The sequence below is a fragment of the Drosophila takahashii genome, chromosome X, assembly GCF_030179915.1.
Source record: "Drosophila takahashii strain IR98-3 E-12201 chromosome X, DtakHiC1v2, whole genome shotgun sequence".
NCBI classification, from domain to species: Eukaryota; Metazoa; Arthropoda; class Insecta; order Diptera; family Drosophilidae; genus Drosophila; species Drosophila takahashii.
The window spans coordinates 19,595,275-19,614,145 of NC_091683.1; the positions used below are offsets into that span (position 1 = coordinate 19,595,275).

The window sequence follows — 18,871 nt, forward strand, 5'->3', positions numbered from 1 at the left end:
AAACTGCATTTGCCTTTACAATAAATAAAAGTTTTGAACTGAACTGGTAAAGGAAGCTTGAATCCATTTGAAATTGTCGAATTATTGGAACAAAAATAACAGACTTTTATCTTTATCTATAAATGAGAATTCCGATTTCATATAAGTCTACGGAAAAATTAAGAATTATATTTTATATATTTTTATACCTATACCTTTAAATATTATCCTCAAAAATTTTCCAAATTTTTATTTTATTAGTGTAGATTGACCAATTTTTTTTCTGTAGGTATATTCGTTTTGAAAAATACTGAGTACTACAAAGCGCGCACTTTTCAATGCAGCTCATCAAATCAATTTCCATTTCTCCATAAAATTCAAACGAGACTTGCAAATAGAGAATGCAATTATATTTTCATGGCAACCAAAATGTTTGAACATACAATCTTACTTAAAAGTCTGACGAGGCATACGTTATTTTGACGATCTCATCAGCAGGTTTTAATTAATTAATTCAAAGAATGTGCCGAATGATTCAGTTACTTTGGAATTCAAGTGCAGGCTAGAAGTGGAATTAAAAGCTCTCCAGCGAAAGTCGCGCTCGCAAAAGCTTCTACACAGGAAAAAAAATTCGCATCAGAACGAGCATATTTAAAAAAAATATTTTAAAATAGTATGTTTTACTTCCTAAAAAATATCTACCCTATTTTTGTTTCCTAAATTAATTTATTAAGTTCACTATGATAAATTAGACTTCGGATTATATTCAAAAAAGGATTCTAAACATTTTTTTCTTAGCGAACCGTGATTAAAGATAAATTATTCTTAAAAATTCAAAATTAGATAAAGCCTTAAAACAAACTAATTGTATCCTAACTAAATTCTCTCAAATTCGAATGTTTAGAATACAGTTTCTTTCCGTGTAAAACTAATGCTCTGTAGTGAGCGCAGAGCAGAAAGGACCGAAAAGAGACACTGGTGCATTGCCATTCGGAATTATTCTCCCATTCTGAATTATTCACCGAAAGCAGGCGGAGACATCAAGACGTCGCCAGAGGAAAGGGCAAATAAACCCCAAGAGAAACGTTGATTTTCGCGTATAAACTAAAAGCTGAGCGCCGAATATACTCGCAAATTAAATAGAAATCTTTCAGCTAAACAATGGATTACCAGGTGAGTTGGATTACCAGGTGAACTATGTTGATTAAATTGCAGCATTGCACTTATTGATTTGCCACCGCGATGCGTCATAAGCTACACAGAAAGAAAATGGGATATGACTTAGTGATTCACTTGATGATTTTCCAAATCACTTTTACATTTTAAACTTTTAACATAACACTATACATAAGTTGTAATGAAAGTTATACGATATACATTTAGGGTGTTCAATTGCGTTGCAAACTTTGTAAAGTGTAAAAGTGTATATCAACTCCAACAACAATTTCTATACAAAATAGTTTTAAAGGCCTACTTTTGAAAATTTTTTTGTATAGAAATTGTTGTTGGAACTGCTTTACACTTTTACACTTTACAACGTTTGCAACGCAATTGAACACCCTAATTGTATAATGTAAAATAACTATTGATGCAGGTCAGTTATATTTATTTTGGTCTACAAATATAGAAAAGTTTATTAAGCAGCGGTGGTACTTGAACCCGGTCCTTAAGATATGATCAGATATGACGATATAATTAATTTCTGAAACCTTTTTCTATGTATAATTTACATATCTAAAAAAGTAAATTTATTTAAATTCGATTTAATAATCTTATCATATCTCTTATATATAAGAGATATCGTCCCCTTTTTTTTTAAACTTGAACCCGGTCCTTAAGATATGATCAGATATAGGATATACTTATTTTCTGAAACCTTTTTCTATGAACAATTTACATATCTAAAAAAGTAAATTTATTAAAATTCAATTTAATAATCTTATATATGTTTTTTATTTATGATATCGACCTGTTATTTTTTCCCGTGTAGCCCATTCCCACGGTGAAGAACGCCAGCCCCTTCGACGCCTCGCAGGACGCTCAGGTGCTGCGGGCGGCGATGAAGGGTTTCGGGACCGATGAGCAGGAGATCATCGACATCCTCGCCGGCCGGAGCAACCAGCAGAGGCAGGCCATCAAGGGCATCTACGAGGCGGAATTCGAGCGGGATCTGGTCGATGATCTGAAGGACGAGCTGGGCGGCAAGTTCGAGGACGTGATCGTGGGTCTGATGATGCCGCCGGTGGAGTACCTGTGCAAGCAGCTGCACGCCGCCATGGCCGGAATTGGAACCGAGGAGGCGACGCTCGTGGAGATCCTGTGCACCAAGAGCAACGAGGAGATGGCCCAAATAGTGGCCGCCTACGAGGAGCGCTACCAGCGTCCCCTGGCCGAGCAGATGTGCAGCGAGACCTCGGGCTTCTTCCGTCGCCTGCTCACCCTGATTGTGACCGGAGTCCGTGACGGGCTGACCACGCCCGTCAATCCCGACGAGGCCAAGGAGCAGGCCGCCCAGCTTTACTCCGCCGGCGAGGCCAAGCTGGGCACCGACGAGGAGGTCTTCAACCGGATCATGTCCCATGCCAGCTTCCCGCAGCTGCGACTCGTCTTCGAGGAGTACAAGGAGCTCTCCGGACAGACCATCGAGCAGGCCATCAAGCACGAGATGTCCGACGAGCTGCACGAGGCCATGATGGCCATAGGTGAGTAGTAAAATCTTGGGAATTTGTGGGCAGATCACAGAACTATTAGTCATTTTATGTAAATAGAGAGATCTCGCCAAGTTATGAAGTGCCTCGGAATATCGTTATCTATTATTCCTCTTATCTTGTGATATATCTTATTTTTTATTGTATTATTACCCTAGACTTTGGTCCATTGTTAATAAACTTTCTAACAAACTTAAGTTCAAAATTAAAAGAAATGACACTTAGCATGAAATTTAAAAATTGTTTTAACAAGTTTAATAAACTTTCGACCTTCACTTCGTATTCCTCTTCAAGAATTCGCGCTTTAAATTAAACACACATATTTATTGTTGATAAATTCCTAACAAACTTAAGTTCAAAATTAAAAAAAAATTGAATGTTAAGTCTAAGAATCTTAGAAGCACTTAGAATGAGAATTTTAAAATTTTAAAAAAGTTCAATCGACTTTCAACCTTTACTTTGTATTTCTCCTCAAGAATTCGCGCTTTAAATGGCACCCAAATATTTATGGTTAATAAACTTCCCAACAAACTTACGTTTAAAATTTAAACAAAAAGGATAATGTTAATTCAAAAGGCCACTAAGCATTCTTTTAAATATTAAAAAAATAAATCTTCCACCTTTACTTTGTATTACTCCTAAAGAATTCGCGCTTTAAATGGCACACACAATATTTCACAAAAAGAAAAGAATTTAATTAAATTTTTTTTACCATTCTTGAATATGTTTTATGGATTATCCTTACCTATAATATATACGAAACCCTTCCAGTTGAGTGCGTCCAGTCACCGGCGGCCTTCTTCGCCAACCGTCTGTACAAGGCCATGAATGGCGCCGGCACCGATGACGCCACCCTCATCCGGATCATCGTGAGTCGCTCGGAGATCGACCTGGAGACGATCAAGCAGGAGTTCGAGCGGATCTACAACCGGACGCTCCACAGCGCCGTGGTGGTAAGTGGATCTCGCGAAGATTGCGAGTGCTTGGCACCTGGTTAACGCATCCCTTTCCCCATTTCTCTACTCGTATTCGGTATTTGTTGACGGTGTTTGTGTTGTCCTAGGACGTAAGTATTGGCCACGCCATTGGTTTCGGTTGCTCCTCGGTCGCAAGTGCTTATTCTTACACTACATTTGCTAGACTATCCACTACCTTTTATCCACATAGATTGGGTTACTTTTCAAAATTTCATTATTGGCTTAACATTAGAAACTGTGTATTTATAAAGAGTAATTGTAGTGTAATTAGGGCATATTTTAGGTTCAGCTTCGAGTCGCTTTCATCCCGTTTTTAAATCGTTTTACTTTCAGGCGGAGACTTCTGGCGACTACAAGCGGGCCCTGACCGCCCTTCTTGGAACCGCCTAAGCCTGGGCGGGATCCTCAGCATACATATTGTATCCGTATTAATAGCCTTATTCGTAGTGTGCCTTTTAGGAAAATCGCTTTTAATGTCTGCGCATGCGCACAGTGGTGGCATTAAATAAACGCACATAGCAGCAGTTCTAACCAATACGTTGTTTTCGATCAATCAATGGACTACTTGAAGAGGAGCTTGTGCATCTGCTTGGTCTTGACGGGCAAAAAGTTCTGCATTTCATCGGGATTGGTCCAAAAGGCCACGGAATTCTGTAGCTCGGAGCAGGGCGCCTCCCGGTGGATGTACTCCTTCAATATAAAGTCATTCTCGATCTCGTGGTGAAAGCGGGTGTCGTGCATCCGGATGAGCACGTCGTCCACGCGCAGAAAGTGGCGCAAAAGTATGAAGAAACCCGAGGGCATCACGCGCTATTTGAGAGGGAGTGGGTTTTTGTTTAACAAATGGATTCTTTGGGATTGGATCTTCACGGTTGCACTTACGATTCGCACGCTCATCACGGAGATGCCGTGGTCGTGCAGCTCGTCCTCGAACAGAGTGAGATCATGGTAGAAGATGATGTTCTCGCGCTGCATCAGCTTGAACTTGTTGAGCGTCTGATCCGTGGGCTCCGAGCGCACCTTCTCGTTCATGGTGCCCTGGTAGGTGGACGTGAATGTCCAGTCGAAGGGCTTGAACTTCTCCTCCATTGTCTGCTCGTTGCTGAGGAAAAGGAAGAATTGTTTAGTATAACGAAGTCCAAGTGGATTAATTGGGGAACCTTTATACAATTTAAATAGAATATATAACTAATTTTCAGGAAAATAGGTAGGAAGATCTCTGATTTATTGATTTAAGTACTTTATAAGGACACTAAATACTAATATTATTATAATTTATTGTTTATTATTAATATTCTGAGGCTTTTCAGACATTTTTAAAAGTTAGTCTTGAAAAACTTTTGAATTTGTCCCAGAATTTGTTTTTATAGAAAAGAAAACATTGATTTTACTGGATATATTAATATACCAATGTTTAGAATTTTATATTTTAGACTAGTATAAATTAGGATATCTAGTTAAATATTTTATGAGGTGTGAATGATCTTGAGGTACATATGTGGATTTTTAATACGAAAGTTTGTATGCAGACGGAACTAATAGGAAAGATAGAAAAAGGAAAAAACATTTTTTATTGGATTTATTGATATGCCAGTATTGAGGATTTAATATGTTGGCTTAGTATCTTTTATGATGCCTGGTTAGGTATTTAATATTAGATCTACATGACAATTTGTTATAGTAAAATCTGAATTTAGACGGAACTAGTGTACAAAATAGGAAAGAAATAAATATTATTTACTGGATTTATGGATATACCCCTTTTTGGGACTACGATGCCTGCTTTATAAGGTGTGGTATCTACATGATCTCGATCTATTTGGATTTTTGATAGGAAAGTCTGTATACATACGGAAGTAATATGAAAAATCGGAATAGAATAAATGTCTTTAATGGATTCGTTGATATACCACAATTAAAAATCTAATATTTGGGACTAGTTCTGATTAGGATAAGTATTGATCTTGAACTATGTAATAATATCAACGGATCAACGGAACTAAGGATGCCTTATGAGAGCAATACTATATTAACCACATATCTTTGGGTTCATCTTTATAAGGTATTAGTACCCACCGGGTTTCCCGCCACTCCTGGGCGCAGGCGACCTCCAGGGGCTGCTTGCCGTTGGCCACCAGGGCCAGGGCCTCCATGGGCCGGAACTCGAGGACGGCGCCGTCCTTGTGCTTGAGGAGCAGCCGGTTCTTGTGGAACACCATGTCGGGCAGGTGGGGCAGCTCCAGGGAGTACTGGTAGTGGCAGAGGTCGCAGCGGTCGGCGGAGTCCTTGGGACAGACCTCGGCGGTGCCCAGCTTGCAGCTGCTCTTCAGGATGTGCGACTTCTCGTAGCTGATGTCCCATCCATGGAAGTGGATCGCCTCGCTGTCCACCGGCAGCCGGGGCACAAAGCACTGCTGGCGGGGATTTGGTTGATTAGTTGGGATGTTTTGAATTGTAGCTACCACCACCCACCTCGTTTGACATGGCCGGTATCTGCTAGAAACTGTAGCAGACTCTATTCAAGGTGTAAATCCTGTTTAAAAAAGTCCTGAAAACAATGCACTTGGCTGTTATCGATAAGAACATTACATTATAGTGTTGTTATTTATCGATGACGCCGAAAGCTTAGTGCTAGGGGTATCGATGATTTTAGAGCATATTAAATGAAAGTATTTTGTTAAGTAATTGTTTTTCAATAAAATAAAATGAACTGTTTGCTTTTATTTTCTAGATTATAGGCTTTAAAAATAAACCCTTTTGTTTTAAAATGACATTTCTAGTTATCGATCACAACACCTGCCAATCGGCGGGACACTTGTTACCCAACCTAGCGATCTGGCAACCTTTGCCCGTTTTGTTTTTATTCCGTTTTCGCCTTGTTATTGTTATTCGATTGGATTTCTTATGTGGAATTTGTAGATTTTAAAGCAACCGGCCGCACGATGAATGTCCTGAGGCGCCTGGACCGCCTCCTCGCACCTTCCGCCCGCCGCCGCGCCGTCGTCTCCACGTGCCTGTGGCCCCGCAGGAGCCAAACGACCACGAGCTCCTCTGGAAATCCCAGCTCCTCCGGGAATCCGATCTCCAATGCCACCGTGAACGCCGCCGAGGTGCGCGGCGTGGCGCAGATTCTTCGCCAGCAGCAGGGCAACCTGGGCCAGCCCACCAGCGTCTCGCATCCGCATCTCATCCGGCCGGAGGAGCTGGTTCCCGGCGTGGAGCTGGCCGAGATCAAGGAGCGCCGTGCGCAGCTCATGCAAAACATACGCGCCTATGCGCGCAGCTTTGGCGGCGAGTTCAACGGCCACTCGAGTCCCAATCACATGGTGAGATTGCATATTACACAAAAAAAAAATCAACTATTTAATAGTGAAAAATACCCAAACCCATAAAAAATAGAAAATTATCCAAAAATAGTAGATTACATATAAAATTGTAGATAACCTACAAATTAGTATTTTACTCAAAAAACATTGTTGTTTTTTAATTAATTTTTTGTTACTATTTTTATTTCCATTTCAGTTTGTCATATTACACAAAAAAATCCACGTAAAATCAACTATTAAATAGTAAAAAATTCCTCAGATTACCTACAAAATAGTAATTTACGTGAACAAATTTGTTGTTTTTTTAATTTATTTTTTTTACTACTTTTAATTTTATTTTCGTTTGTTATGTTAACGTATATGAAAGTTATTTATAGACTCTTACATTTCACAGATAGTTAAACTTACAAATCAGTTTATTTGCCTCCGCTCGGAATCGAACCCGAGGTCCTGAAAAATATTTGACCTACAATTTAGAATTGTATTTTTAAAGCAATAAAATACACGAAGGAGAAAAAATAGTTGTGTTGTTATTTTTGATATTTTTGCTACGATATTAATTGAGAAGTTACTATTAATGTGTCAAGAGAATAAAACAACAAAATATGTGTAAATTTCTTAAATAGGTTTTCTACTACTTTAATTGTTAACAACTATTCAAAGACCCTAAAAATAGGACAACAAAATATATGAAAAATTCAGAAAATAGTAAACTACTATTTTTCTATGCCGATTTTACATATGGTTTTTAAAAAAAAAAATTGTTATATATCTAAACCCATTCTTTTCAGTTCGTTTTGGGCGCTGGAACCAAGAAATACATGAGCGGCAAGATCCCCTATGTATTCCGTCAGAACTCGGACTTTTACTACCTCACCGGCTGCCTGGAACCGGAGGCCGTGCTCCTGCTGACCATCGACGAGGCCCAGAACGTCCAGTCCGAGCTGTTTATGCTGCCCAAGGATGCGCATGCTGAGCTGTGGGATGGTCCACGAACGGGACCTGAACTGGCGGTTCCCCTCTTCGGCGTCACGGAGGCACATCCGTTGTCCAAGCTCCAGGCGGTGCTGGAGAAGCGAGCCGCGGCCTTGAAACCCCACATTTGGTTCGACCAGAAGACCAGTGACCTTCCCTCGCTAGCCGAAAACATGCTGCGTTTGAGCGGCTCCCAGCAGCGTCCCCTGCTGCCCGCCTACACTTTTATAGAGGCCATGCGACTGCTCAAATCCCGCGCCGAAATGCAGCTAATGCGTCGCACCTGCGACATAGCCTCGCGCTCCTTCAACGAGCTGATGGCGGAGACGCGACCGGGCCAATCGGAGCATCACCTGTTCGCCGCCATCGACTACAAGTGCCGCATGCGCAACGCCAGCCATTTGGCCTATCCGCCGGTGGTGGCCGCCGGCAGGAATGCCACTGTAATTCACTACGTAAGCAATAGCCAGTTGATTGGACCCGAGGATATGGTGCTAATGGATGCGGGCTGCGAGTATGGCGGCTACACGAGCGACATAACGCGCACTTGGCCGGCCAGTGGTCGCTTTACGGATGCCCAGCGAACGCTCTACGAGATGCTGCACCAGCTGCAGGGCGAAATCATTGCGAATGTGATGCAACCGGGCGGCGAGACCCTCGATCAGTTGTTCGAAACCACCTGCTACAAGTTGGGAAAGTATCTGCAGGAAATCGGACTGGTCGGCAAGTCGGTGAGCGACTACAAGGAGCTGGCCGGCCAGGGATATCGCTTCTGTCCGCACCACGTCTCCCACTACCTGGGCATGGATGTCCACGATACGCCGCATGTGCCGCGCAACACGAGGATTGTGCCCGGCATGGTCTTCACCGTGGAGCCGGGCATCTATATTGGCCAGGATTGCGGCGATGTGCCGCCCGAATTCCGCGGCCTGGGCCTGCGCATCGAGGACGATCTGCTGGTCAACGAGCGCGGCCAGGTGGAGGTGCTAACGCAGGGCTGCGTCAAGGAGCCGCGCGAATTGCAGGCACTATCATCGAATTCCTAGTCATAAAGGCAGCTGGTGTATTTTAGATTGTAAATACATGGTAAATCACAGCTTGGCGAACACGGGCTTCTCGTCCTTGGTCAATTGGGCGGCCACGGCCTGGGCAAAGTCCTCCGACAGCAGGTTCAGCTTGTTCAGCAGGCGCTGTAAGAAATTAGGGAGGTGTTACAAGCTCTTATTTATAATAATACAGGGCTCGGAATTTAACACACATGTTAAAAACATTTAAAATTGTATTTTACAGTGTGAGCAAAGTTTTTGACATGTGTGTCAAAAACAAAAGTGTTAAGATGTGAAAAAGAATTGTTAACACACACAGCTCACTTGTGTTTTTTACACAATGTGTTATTAACACGACGTGTTTTTTACACACTGTGTTTCTAACACAAATAAAAATTACATTTTGTGGACATTAACGAATCGAAGGGAAAATGAAGAATCAATATTGGGCCAGGATATCATATGTCAAAAATTCATTGTGTTAAAAACATGTTGTGTAAAAAACACGTGTTAATAACACGTCGTGTAAATAACACAAATAAACTGTGTGTGTTATTTATGTTTCTAACATATGTAAGCTACCATTTTTTACACACATGTCAATAACTTTTTTTTAAACACAAGTTTTTTACAGAGTGTGTTATTTTCCGAACCCTGTAATAATATACTATAAGTAAGCTTACAATGTGATCCAAACCCTCCTGATTGGTGTGCTCCAGCGAGTAGACGATGCTCTCCTTAGTGGTCTTCACGGCAATGGGACTTTTGCTGGCTATCTGCTCGGCCAGAGCCAAGGCGCCGCTGAGCAGGGACTCCTTGTCGGGAAAGAGGCGACTCACGAGGCCCGAGGAATGGGCCTCCGACGCCTCGAACTTGCGACCCGTGTAGCAGAGCTCGCGGGCCAAAGATTGACTGCCCACCGCCTTGGGCAGACGCTGCAGGGTGCCCACATCGGCGGCCATGCCGATGTCCACCTCCTTCACCTGGAAGAAGGCGTCCTCGGTGGCGTAGCGAATGTCGGAGGCGGTAATCAGATCGACTCCTGCTCCTATACAAGCCTTGTGAACCGCTGTGATCACCGGTTTGGGGCAGAGTTCCAGACTGCTAATCGAATCCTGGTACAGCTTGATCATGCGCTCCAAAACGACGCCCTTGCGGGCATAGTCATCCGTCTCGGCCAGCGTTTGGCCCAGGTTCATCATGTCATTCAGATCGATTCCGGCGGTAAAATGCTTGCCCGCAGCGGAAACCACAATGGCACGGCAATCCGGATTAATGGCCAGTCCATCGATGCACTCCTTGATCTCCCTGAAATAGAAGAAGGGCTAGTTAGATTGGTTATCCAAATTGGAGGAGCTACTCAACCCACAGCCACATCTGCTTGTTGATGGCATTGAATTTGTTGGGACGATGCAGCTCCACATGGAAGACGAAGGGTTTGGGTGAACTGATGGCCAGGGTTTTGAAATGGTGGCCACCGGTGACCCCGGATTCTGGCTGGGATTGGGCGGAGAGGTTCCGCTGGGGAGATCGCATGACGGTGGAGGCGGCAGCTGGCGGAAAAGGAATAAAAATAAAATGAAATCAAGTGGAAAGTTCACCCGGCGAATCGGACTTTGAACCCCGAACTGAGATCTTGGACCCGCGGGTCGGGATTTTGGCCTATCGGAGGCACTGGGCAACTACCTGCCGATTGGGGTGCCAGCTTCATCAGTGTGTTCAGTCGGGAGAGCGACATAATTATAGAAAAATAACTATTTCAAATAAAATCCACTTGTTGCGGCTGCGAAATTAGTCGTTGTTTGTTTATCGATAAATGGCGGGGCTGCCACCTGGTTGAGGGTTTCAAATTGATAACGGTGAATTACCTTTATTAGTCGTTGCAAATTGATAACGGTAAGTTATGTATGTTATTGTTTGTTTTTATTATTTATTCCATTACACTTATTAGCCTGGTAATGTGAAAATTAAAAATAAACATAAAAATAACCATATAGACTGGAAGTTAGTATTCAGCAAGGGCCCTAAATAAACATGAAAATCGTTACAAAACGAGAAATATACAAACAATCAGTTAGCAAAACCGAAAATCGAAAAATCCAGCAGGCAAGTCTGGCAACCCTGTCGACCGCAGGGCTGCATACCGATTAATCGGCATTTCGCGCGCGTCCCGCTCTTCTTCTTCGCCGTCGGTTTTTGCAAAATTTGTTATTTCTTGCTAATTAATAAGTTTCCGGGATAAAAGGGCGGTAAAAGCGAAGCGCAGCCATGGTGAACATGTGCGTGTTGTGCCGCAGCAGCGAATCGGATGAACTGATCTTTGGCAAGACCATTCGCGAGGGCGCATTGATGGTGCATCACAATTGTTTGGTAGGTGAAAACCAAATATTTAAATGGAATTCCAGGAAAAATATATATTTTTCCCCTTTTTTTATCTAGTACCTCAGTTCGAACCTCGTGCAGCGCGGCAACAAGCGCATCGGCATCCTGCGCTTCCTCAAGGACGACATCGTGGCGGAGGCGCGTCGCTGCAAGCAGCTAAACTGCTTCTACTGCCACAAACCGGGCGCCAATATAGGATGCTGCAAGTCGGGCTGCCGTCGCACCTTCCACACCAAGTGCGGCGTGGATAATCTCGCCCAGAGTCAGTTCAGGGACACCTACAAGTCGTACTGCCACCAGCATGTGCGTCATCATCGTTTTCGACCCTCCAGCGACCAGGAGCCCTGCGTCATCTGCAAGGATCCGCTGATCGCCGGCGGCGAACGCTTCAATGTGGTCACCATGTTGTACTCTCCCTGCTGCCGGAATGGCTGGTATCACCGAAATTGCCTGCAGGCTTATGCCAACACCGCCGGCTACTTCTTCAAGTGCCCGCTTTGCAATAATGCCAAGGTTTTCCACGATGTCGCCTTGATGGGCATTTCTCTATCCAGCCAGTAAGACTACGGGTTCTCTGATATATGTATCCTTATAATAACCTTTAATCTCCTTTTTAGGGACGCCAGTTGGGAGACCGAACCGAATGCCTTTGCCGAGCATTTCGTGCGACCGCTGGACTGCACCGCCGAGGATTGCCTTGCTTTGGCGGGCCGCTCGGACACGTCCATTTCTCTGTATTACTGCAACAACTGCGGCTCCAATCCGTCGCACAGCTTCTGCACCGCCCAGGATCAGGAAACGTATGTTTGCGGCATCTGTTCGATCGTTTCGCCCGCTCCGCCGCCCTCTATTAATTCCAACGACGACGAAGAGGAGCTGTCCTCCAGCTCCGATGAATGCGATCCCCTCGAGACTTTCGCCCGGGAGCGGCGGTCCAATAACCAGACAATCAACCAAACAGCCGCTAATAACTCGCGCGATTTTATACACTCCAAGCTGTGCGTCTCCGGCTGGGATGACACCGACACCGAGGACGACGAGGAGGTCTTTCAGCGGGCAGTTGAAGTTAAGCAGCCGGCAATCCCAGCCGATGAGCTGCCCTCCACTTCGGCGGCGGCGGTTAACCGCAGATCCAGGCGCTTAACTATGGCGGCAATGGGAGCAGCGGATGTGGAAAAGGAAAACAAGAACTCAGGAGCTGCGGAAGCTGCCACACGACGCCGCAGTCTGCGGCTGTCGGCACAGAACAACCAGGAGAACACAGAGCCAACCACTAGCGGCTCCACCTCTTCAACCATTCGCTCCAGGCGCACAATGCCCGCCAGAAGGATTGAAAAGGAGGAAAAGCAGGCCAATGAGGAAGCAGAGAAGAAGAAACGCTGCTTGTCGCCCAACAGGCGCTTCCTGCGCTCCATTTCGCCCAACGAGGTGAAGCCCCTGCGCCGCAGGACAATGGCCAGTTCGAATCCCAGTCACGGACTCATGGATATGTCCTGCGTGGCCAACAGGACGCGCAACCGCTTGCCGGGCTACTTGGCCCACCGCAAGTAGGTTGGGAAGATACTATATACAAGATATATCCCCTAAAACATACACATTCCATGTACAGAACATCGACCAGGCAGCGGATCCCAATGCGGGCGTTCCATCCGCTGCTGCTACTTTATTTTATAACTCTCTGTTTAGCTTGTTAAATTATTTTACGACTTTCCGTTGTACAACTACCACTTAAAAGAAAAAAAAACCCACACAGATCTCCTAACTAAAAATGTGGTAATAAGTTTGGACCCCTTTTGGCATGAAGAATACCTTTTATTTTACTTTTTTTGAATTAATCTAAGGAATGAATATTTACAAGTTTATTTAAAAAGTATGCTCTTTTGTACATATTTTTATGGGCACTTAACCAATAGTAAAAAAAATGTATCTACACATATGAACTTTGTCATGATTAATTTTTTTCGCTTCAATATTTTTTCAAATATTACTTTTTTTTGAAACTGCTGAAAAAAACTATCTGATGAAATGTGATTTAGAAAAACATTTACAAATATGAACTTTGTCATGATTAATTTTTTTTAGTTTTCACTTAACCAATATTTTTTTAAATATTACTTTTTTTGTAACTGCTGAGAAAAGCACCTGAATGATTTAAAAAAAAAAACCTTCAAAATTCTTTGTATGCAACTTAAACTTTGTATTGAATATTTTTTTAGTTTTCCAAAAATAAAGGAATCAAAAATATGTTTATGTGATGTGATTTACCTTCCAAAAAAAGTTAATTTTTCAAATAAACTAAAGATTAAAATCATATTTTTTATGTTTTCCATTTTTTATCTTAGTTTACTTGTAGATTTTTAATTATAACTCTACATTTCATTAAGGCAAAAACAAAGGAAAACATAAATATGTATATTTAAAAGCCACATACTTTCATGATTATTTATCTGAGTAAAATAAAATGTATTTAAACTTAGAAAATTTAAACAAAAAATGATTATTTAAAAATTTGTTTTAAAACAAATTCCAATTAGCAATTAGATGTGGTGTGTGTATGCGCTACGCTTAGCGAGGACACACTTCACACACACTGGTTAGTAAGAGTTTGGTCACACTACGGGCATTCGATTAGTCTTTAAACTTAAGTCGGACAAATGATACTTACAATGCATATTTTACATGAATAAATATTGGTCCGATTATGCTAAAAAGCTTGCTTTACGACAAAAGAAGAAAACAAAACAATAAAATTAATAAGACCATATTTAAGACGAAAAACATCGATGTCAAAAAGCAAATATCGATGTTTCCAAAATTTGTAAAAACATCGATGTTTCCAAAATTTGTAAAAACATCGATGTTTGCCCACCTCTAATCGATGTTTAATAGTTTATGGAAACGGAACATTAAGCATAATTAATCCCGAACGCCGACGCCCACAAATCCGCACCGCCCGTCCTTCCAGCGCTGCAACAAAATAAATTCCGGGAGCTGCAAGCTGGAAACTGGAGATTTGCAGGCCGCCAAGGAAATCGAGATAAATTCAACAGTCAGCCAAAGCCCTGCGTGTGTGTGTGTGGTGTCTGTGAGCGCCTGCCAGTGTGTGCGTACAAGAGCGAGAGAGAGAGCAAGATTGCGAGGGAGTCGAGCTTTGCAAATATTTGCCAGCCAATTTCCGATTTTCGGCATTTAATCGCAGTCTTATCCGCCAGACAGCCATTTATTCCGATTGAAAGAATCCACATACCATGCTGCTGCATTTCTCTCCTTAAAAAAAACCGCTGATAAACGGCAAGAGCCGAAAAAAAAGTTAATCAAAGGAAATTAAATAACAAGGCGGCGGCAACAACACTTACATAAATTAACTCGCAAAGCAACAACACTAATAACAATAGCTTATCAACAACAACAACAACATTAGCAGCCAGCAGCCACAACAACAAAGCAGCAGCCAGAAAGAACAACAGTTTATCTCCAATACTCAGCCGGCAGCACGAGTGCGAGCGAGAGGGCGATAGTTGGCGAGAGCGAGAGAAGGGTGTGCGTGTGTGTGTGAGTGTGGGAGCAAGCAGCGCAAAAAAAAAGGAAAACAACAAAAGTATATTTTGCATTGTTCGACGCGCCTAACTGTAAATATAAAAGCACTTGCAAAAACAAGGAAAAACGCAACAAAAAAAAACGAAAAACTAAGAGAAACAAAAATGGCACGCGGCTTCGATCATCTGTTCAAGTTGCTAATAATCGGCGATAGCGGTGAGTTTCCCAGGCCCTTCCCACATTTCCCAACGACCAGGTGCTTAAAAATAGCACCGTGTAAAAAAGTGGCAGGTGTAAATTTCAGTTTGCCCCACATTCCTGGCCAAAAATTAGCTATTTTTTTTATTTTTACCTCCAAATTTTAGCTAGTAAACATGTGGAGCTGTAACTGTATTATCTCTAAAAGAATATCTCTAAAAAAAATAACCACGACAACATGACGTATGAGTAATGTTGTTTATTAAGTTTGTTAATATTTTCAACATTTGTCAGCTTTTTATGTTTATATATTTTATTATTAAATATTACAATTTTATATTATTTATTTCCATATAAAAGTAGCCCACAAAAATCAATTGAAATTATAGCTTGAAAATGATCGATATTTTCGATATTTTCACATTATTTTATAATATATTATTATTAAATATTATTCAAATTTTATAATATTTATTTTCATATAAAAGTAGCTCACAAAAAATCAATTGAAATTGTATAGTTCTATTAAAAAATGTAGTTTAAACTCGCAGTTTAAATCATAGCTTGAAAATTATCGATATTTTCGATATTTTTACAATATCGATTCAAAAAAATATTAAATATCGAGAAAAAGCCAATTGTCGATATTATTTCAAGCTCCACTTTATATGTTATATTTTTATGTTATATTTGTATATATCAACTCCATATTTATGTGGTTTTTCAAATATTCATATAATTTTTGAATAGATTATGGGAATTTTTCCACCAAAACAAAAAACAGATCATCTCTGTCTGAGAATGATTAATGCTGACTCACTGCCAGGATATACAGTGCGATATCCGAGCAGGCCAGCTGCGACGGTAACCGGAGCATAAGACTCTCCCCCAATCCCCACCCAGACTTTTCACATGCCACATAGACCACTCACTACTCACCCATATGTAATTATGATATCATAAACATATAGTAATCGGATCGCCTTTCTTCTATACAATCGAAATTCCCTGCAGGCGTGGGCAAGTCGTCGCTGCTCATCCGTTTCTCGGACGACACATTCTCGGGCAGTTACATCACGACCATCGGCGTGGACTTCAAGATCCGCACCGTGGACATCGAGGGGATGCGCGTGAAGCTGCAGATCTGGGATACGGCCGGTCAGGAGCGCTTCCGGACGATCACCAGCACCTACTACCGCGGCACCCATGGCGTCATCGTGGTCTACGATGTCACGAACGGCGACTCCTTCGCGAACGTCCGCCGCTGGCTGGAGGAGATCCAGAACAACTGCGACGTGGTCAAAAAAGTATTAGGTGAGTAAACCCATAGATGCAATAGATACATATACTAAAACTGTATTTACTCAACACAAACAGTGGGCAACAAGAACGATGATCCGGACAGAAAGGTAGTAATCACCGAGGACGCGCAGCGGTTCGCGAAACAAATGGACATCGAGCTGTACGAGACATCCGCCAAAGACAACATCAACGTGGAGAACATGTTCTTGTCGATCACGCGGCAGGTGCTCGACCACAAGCTGCGCACCTCCCCCAACGAGCAGCAGAAGGACACGCTCCATTTGAAGCCCAATCCCAAGGGCACCAAGGGTGGGAAGTGCTGCAGGTGAAAGCGGCTCCGGCACGGGAGCTGGCATTGCCTGGACTGGACAGACGGCGGCGGTGGGACGGGGATTGGAACCGGAATTTGGACCAGGACCTGGATCAACTCCGGGGGCGGATGGAATCGTTGTGGGGGCGCGTAGTTTGTAGGGTTCTCGGCGTATGATACGGCACACACTCACTCACATAGACATAGCTTACACCAACCAACAAACAAACAAGAAACAACCAACAACACAAGAACACTCACAATCCACACCCACACCCACACCCAAAACCCACTAGAGACAACAACGTTTTTTTTGTTTTGTTTTTTTCCTCCTGTGTTTTTATTCGGAATAATGCCAGATAGCCGTAAATTAAAGTGTAAAAGTGTAAAGCGCAATTAAATGTATTTAGCAATTTATATACATATTAATATATACATAAACAAAATTTAAACAAATCGCATATTTATATACAAGAATATATTTATATTTCAAACGGAAAATTGTATTTACAATTGCAAAAGCGACAGCAAACAAATGTATTAGGTCGACTATTTATCGAAAGCTAAATGTACGAAACATTTCTATATATGTAGGGGAGATGAAACAGCAAACTATTGGCTTCCGATCGCGATTCTTCACTTCATACTCCTATAGTTTTAATATTAAATACTGAAAGTCTTCGAAACACGACGAAAATTCCACAGCCAACAACTTATTTTGACTTTTTTATTTTTCTCTTATTTAAATTCATTTTCGTTGGGTGAACTTTATGTTAGAACTTTATTTAAATGCAACTGAAAACTGTTTTGAATCTCAATTTATTTTGGTTACTGCCTCGGAAACTGCCTTACTTTTTTAAGAACTTGTTTGATATTATAACTGCCATTCCTTTATTGAAATTACTGGGTAAACTGAAAAACCTTTTACAAATTTTACTGTTTCTTATTTATATATTATGGGTGTCATTAAATATCACTACCAATGAGCCTGATTTTTTTTTCAAAACCTCATTTTAGGCAGGATTTGTATTTAATTATAGTAAACATTACTAAATATCAGAAAGAATAAAAATGTATCTTTCCAAAAACATGATTTGTTGTGATCGGACTGTAATTTGAATACAGTATAACCAGCTTTTTATAATAATTAATTTAAGAGTGAAAAAGGTATATTGTATATATGTACACCACTTCCTCTCTTCTCGTTTAAACTAAAGGATCTGCAATGAGTTTCTGACAACTGGATTGAAAGAAGCTAAGATCATAACGTCCTATAAAGAATAAAATGTGTAAATTAAATCACAAATAATCAGGAAGAATTCAGTAAATCAAATACTTCAGTATACCAATAGTTAAGTGTCTCGATTCGTAAATGCGCGGCACTCAGCTCTAAAAACAAACGCATACTTTCAGGCGATTATAAAAAAAAATCCCAAGATGTGAAATAAATGATGTGCATTTGAAAAACAATTTTTTTTACACATATTAGTGGACATTTCAATAATCTACATGTCAAATAACATTTGTATAGATATACACATCCGAAAAACTCGATTTTCATTAGAGGAACAGGCTTCATATTTTCAGATATTCAAAAAGATTCCCGCTTTCTACTAATTTTATTTATTTATTTTAACATTTTTTCTTATTTATTATTGGCATTCCAATAAGAACAGATTTCTCAAAATCCAACTTAAAACTATTTAGGATATCCATGTGTGTTTATTCAGACATTTTATGCTATATCCGAATATCAGATGAATATGTATTGAGTTAGGTACCAAAAAAAATGACCTAGTTATTGGTTTTGCTGCAAGACGCTTTCAGAAAGGGCGGCAAACTCATAATAAAAGACTATCCATGATTAAAAAGAACGTATATTTCATACCAACCAAAAGAATACTATATTTATATATACATGTATATTTTTATCGATTAAAATAAAAGATAATATGATTTTCAACATTTTGTTTCGCTCTTGTATAGAACAAAAGTAAGGAATTATTATCCCGTCAGCCCATCCATTTATACAAAGAACATAATCTTAAAGCTTTAGAGCAAAAGAAATACCATAACAAACTATTTTGTTTATAAACTGGTTGTTTATCGAAGAGTATAAAGTAGTTTTTTG

General features: G+C 41.2%; 6 protein-coding genes across 8 annotated transcripts; 4 read left to right on the forward strand and 2 right to left on the reverse strand.

Moving 5' to 3' along the window:
• The first annotated feature begins 991 nt into the window (after positions 1 to 991).
• AnxB10 (Annexin B10) lies at positions 992 to 4,195 on the forward strand. 2 transcript variants are annotated; one of them, XM_017141481.3, is made up of 4 exons: positions 992 to 1,152; positions 1,970 to 2,681; positions 3,459 to 3,640; positions 3,998 to 4,195. In XM_017141481.3, exons 1-4 carry the CDS (start codon positions 1,141 to 1,143, stop codon positions 4,052 to 4,054), a joined length of 963 nt encoding a protein of 320 aa, XP_016996970.2. In that variant the 5' UTR covers positions 992 to 1,140; the 3' UTR covers positions 4,055 to 4,195. The 2 variants fall into 2 exon arrangements, with proteins under 2 accessions (XP_016996970.2, XP_070074952.1); XM_070218851.1 differs by lacking the exon at positions 992 to 1,152 and adding an exon at positions 1,165 to 1,169.
• On the reverse strand, positions 3,861 to 6,277 carry LOC108057284 (TIP41-like protein). Of its 2 annotated transcripts, none has more exons than XM_017141483.3 (4): positions 6,137 to 6,277; positions 5,741 to 6,075; positions 4,547 to 4,766; positions 3,861 to 4,474 (listed from the first exon to the last, which is right to left on the reverse strand). In XM_017141483.3, exons 1-4 carry the CDS (start codon positions 6,146 to 6,148, stop codon positions 4,226 to 4,228), a joined length of 816 nt encoding a protein of 271 aa, XP_016996972.2. In that variant the 5' UTR covers positions 6,149 to 6,277; the 3' UTR covers positions 3,861 to 4,225. The 2 variants fall into 2 exon arrangements, with proteins under 2 accessions (XP_016996972.2, XP_016996971.2); XM_017141482.3 differs by having other exon boundaries at positions 5,741 to 6,078; positions 6,137 to 6,261.
• Positions 6,278 to 6,493: 216 nt separating this feature from the next.
• Positions 6,494 to 9,071, forward strand: LOC108057290 (xaa-Pro aminopeptidase 3). Its single transcript, XM_017141490.3, has 2 exons — positions 6,494 to 6,990; positions 7,782 to 9,071. The coding sequence occupies exons 1-2, from the start codon at positions 6,607 to 6,609 to the stop codon at positions 9,009 to 9,011; spliced, it is 1,614 nt and encodes a 537-aa protein (XP_016996979.2). The 5' UTR covers positions 6,494 to 6,606; the 3' UTR covers positions 9,012 to 9,071.
• On the reverse strand, positions 9,005 to 10,835 carry LOC108057291 (delta(3,5)-Delta(2,4)-dienoyl-CoA isomerase, mitochondrial). The gene is made up of 4 exons (XM_017141491.3): positions 10,698 to 10,835; positions 10,381 to 10,564; positions 9,695 to 10,319; positions 9,005 to 9,155 (listed from the first exon to the last, which is right to left on the reverse strand). Exons 1-4 carry the CDS (start codon positions 10,747 to 10,749, stop codon positions 9,057 to 9,059), a joined length of 960 nt encoding a protein of 319 aa, XP_016996980.2. The 5' UTR covers positions 10,750 to 10,835; the 3' UTR covers positions 9,005 to 9,056.
• Positions 10,836 to 11,058: 223 nt separating this feature from the next.
• On the forward strand, positions 11,059 to 13,706 carry Phf7 (PHD finger protein 7). The gene is made up of 3 exons (XM_017141501.3): positions 11,059 to 11,381; positions 11,451 to 11,950; positions 12,011 to 13,706. The coding sequence occupies exons 1-3, from the start codon at positions 11,280 to 11,282 to the stop codon at positions 12,942 to 12,944; spliced, it is 1,536 nt and encodes a 511-aa protein (XP_016996990.2). The 5' UTR covers positions 11,059 to 11,279; the 3' UTR covers positions 12,945 to 13,706.
• Positions 13,707 to 14,259: 553 nt separating this feature from the next.
• Rab35 (RAS oncogene family member Rab35) lies at positions 14,260 to 18,705 on the forward strand. The gene is made up of 3 exons (XM_017141479.3): positions 14,260 to 15,146; positions 16,143 to 16,442; positions 16,506 to 18,705. Exons 1-3 carry the CDS (start codon positions 15,095 to 15,097, stop codon positions 16,757 to 16,759), a joined length of 606 nt encoding a protein of 201 aa, XP_016996968.1. The 5' UTR covers positions 14,260 to 15,094; the 3' UTR covers positions 16,760 to 18,705.
• Positions 18,706 to 18,871: the final 166 nt, after the last annotated feature.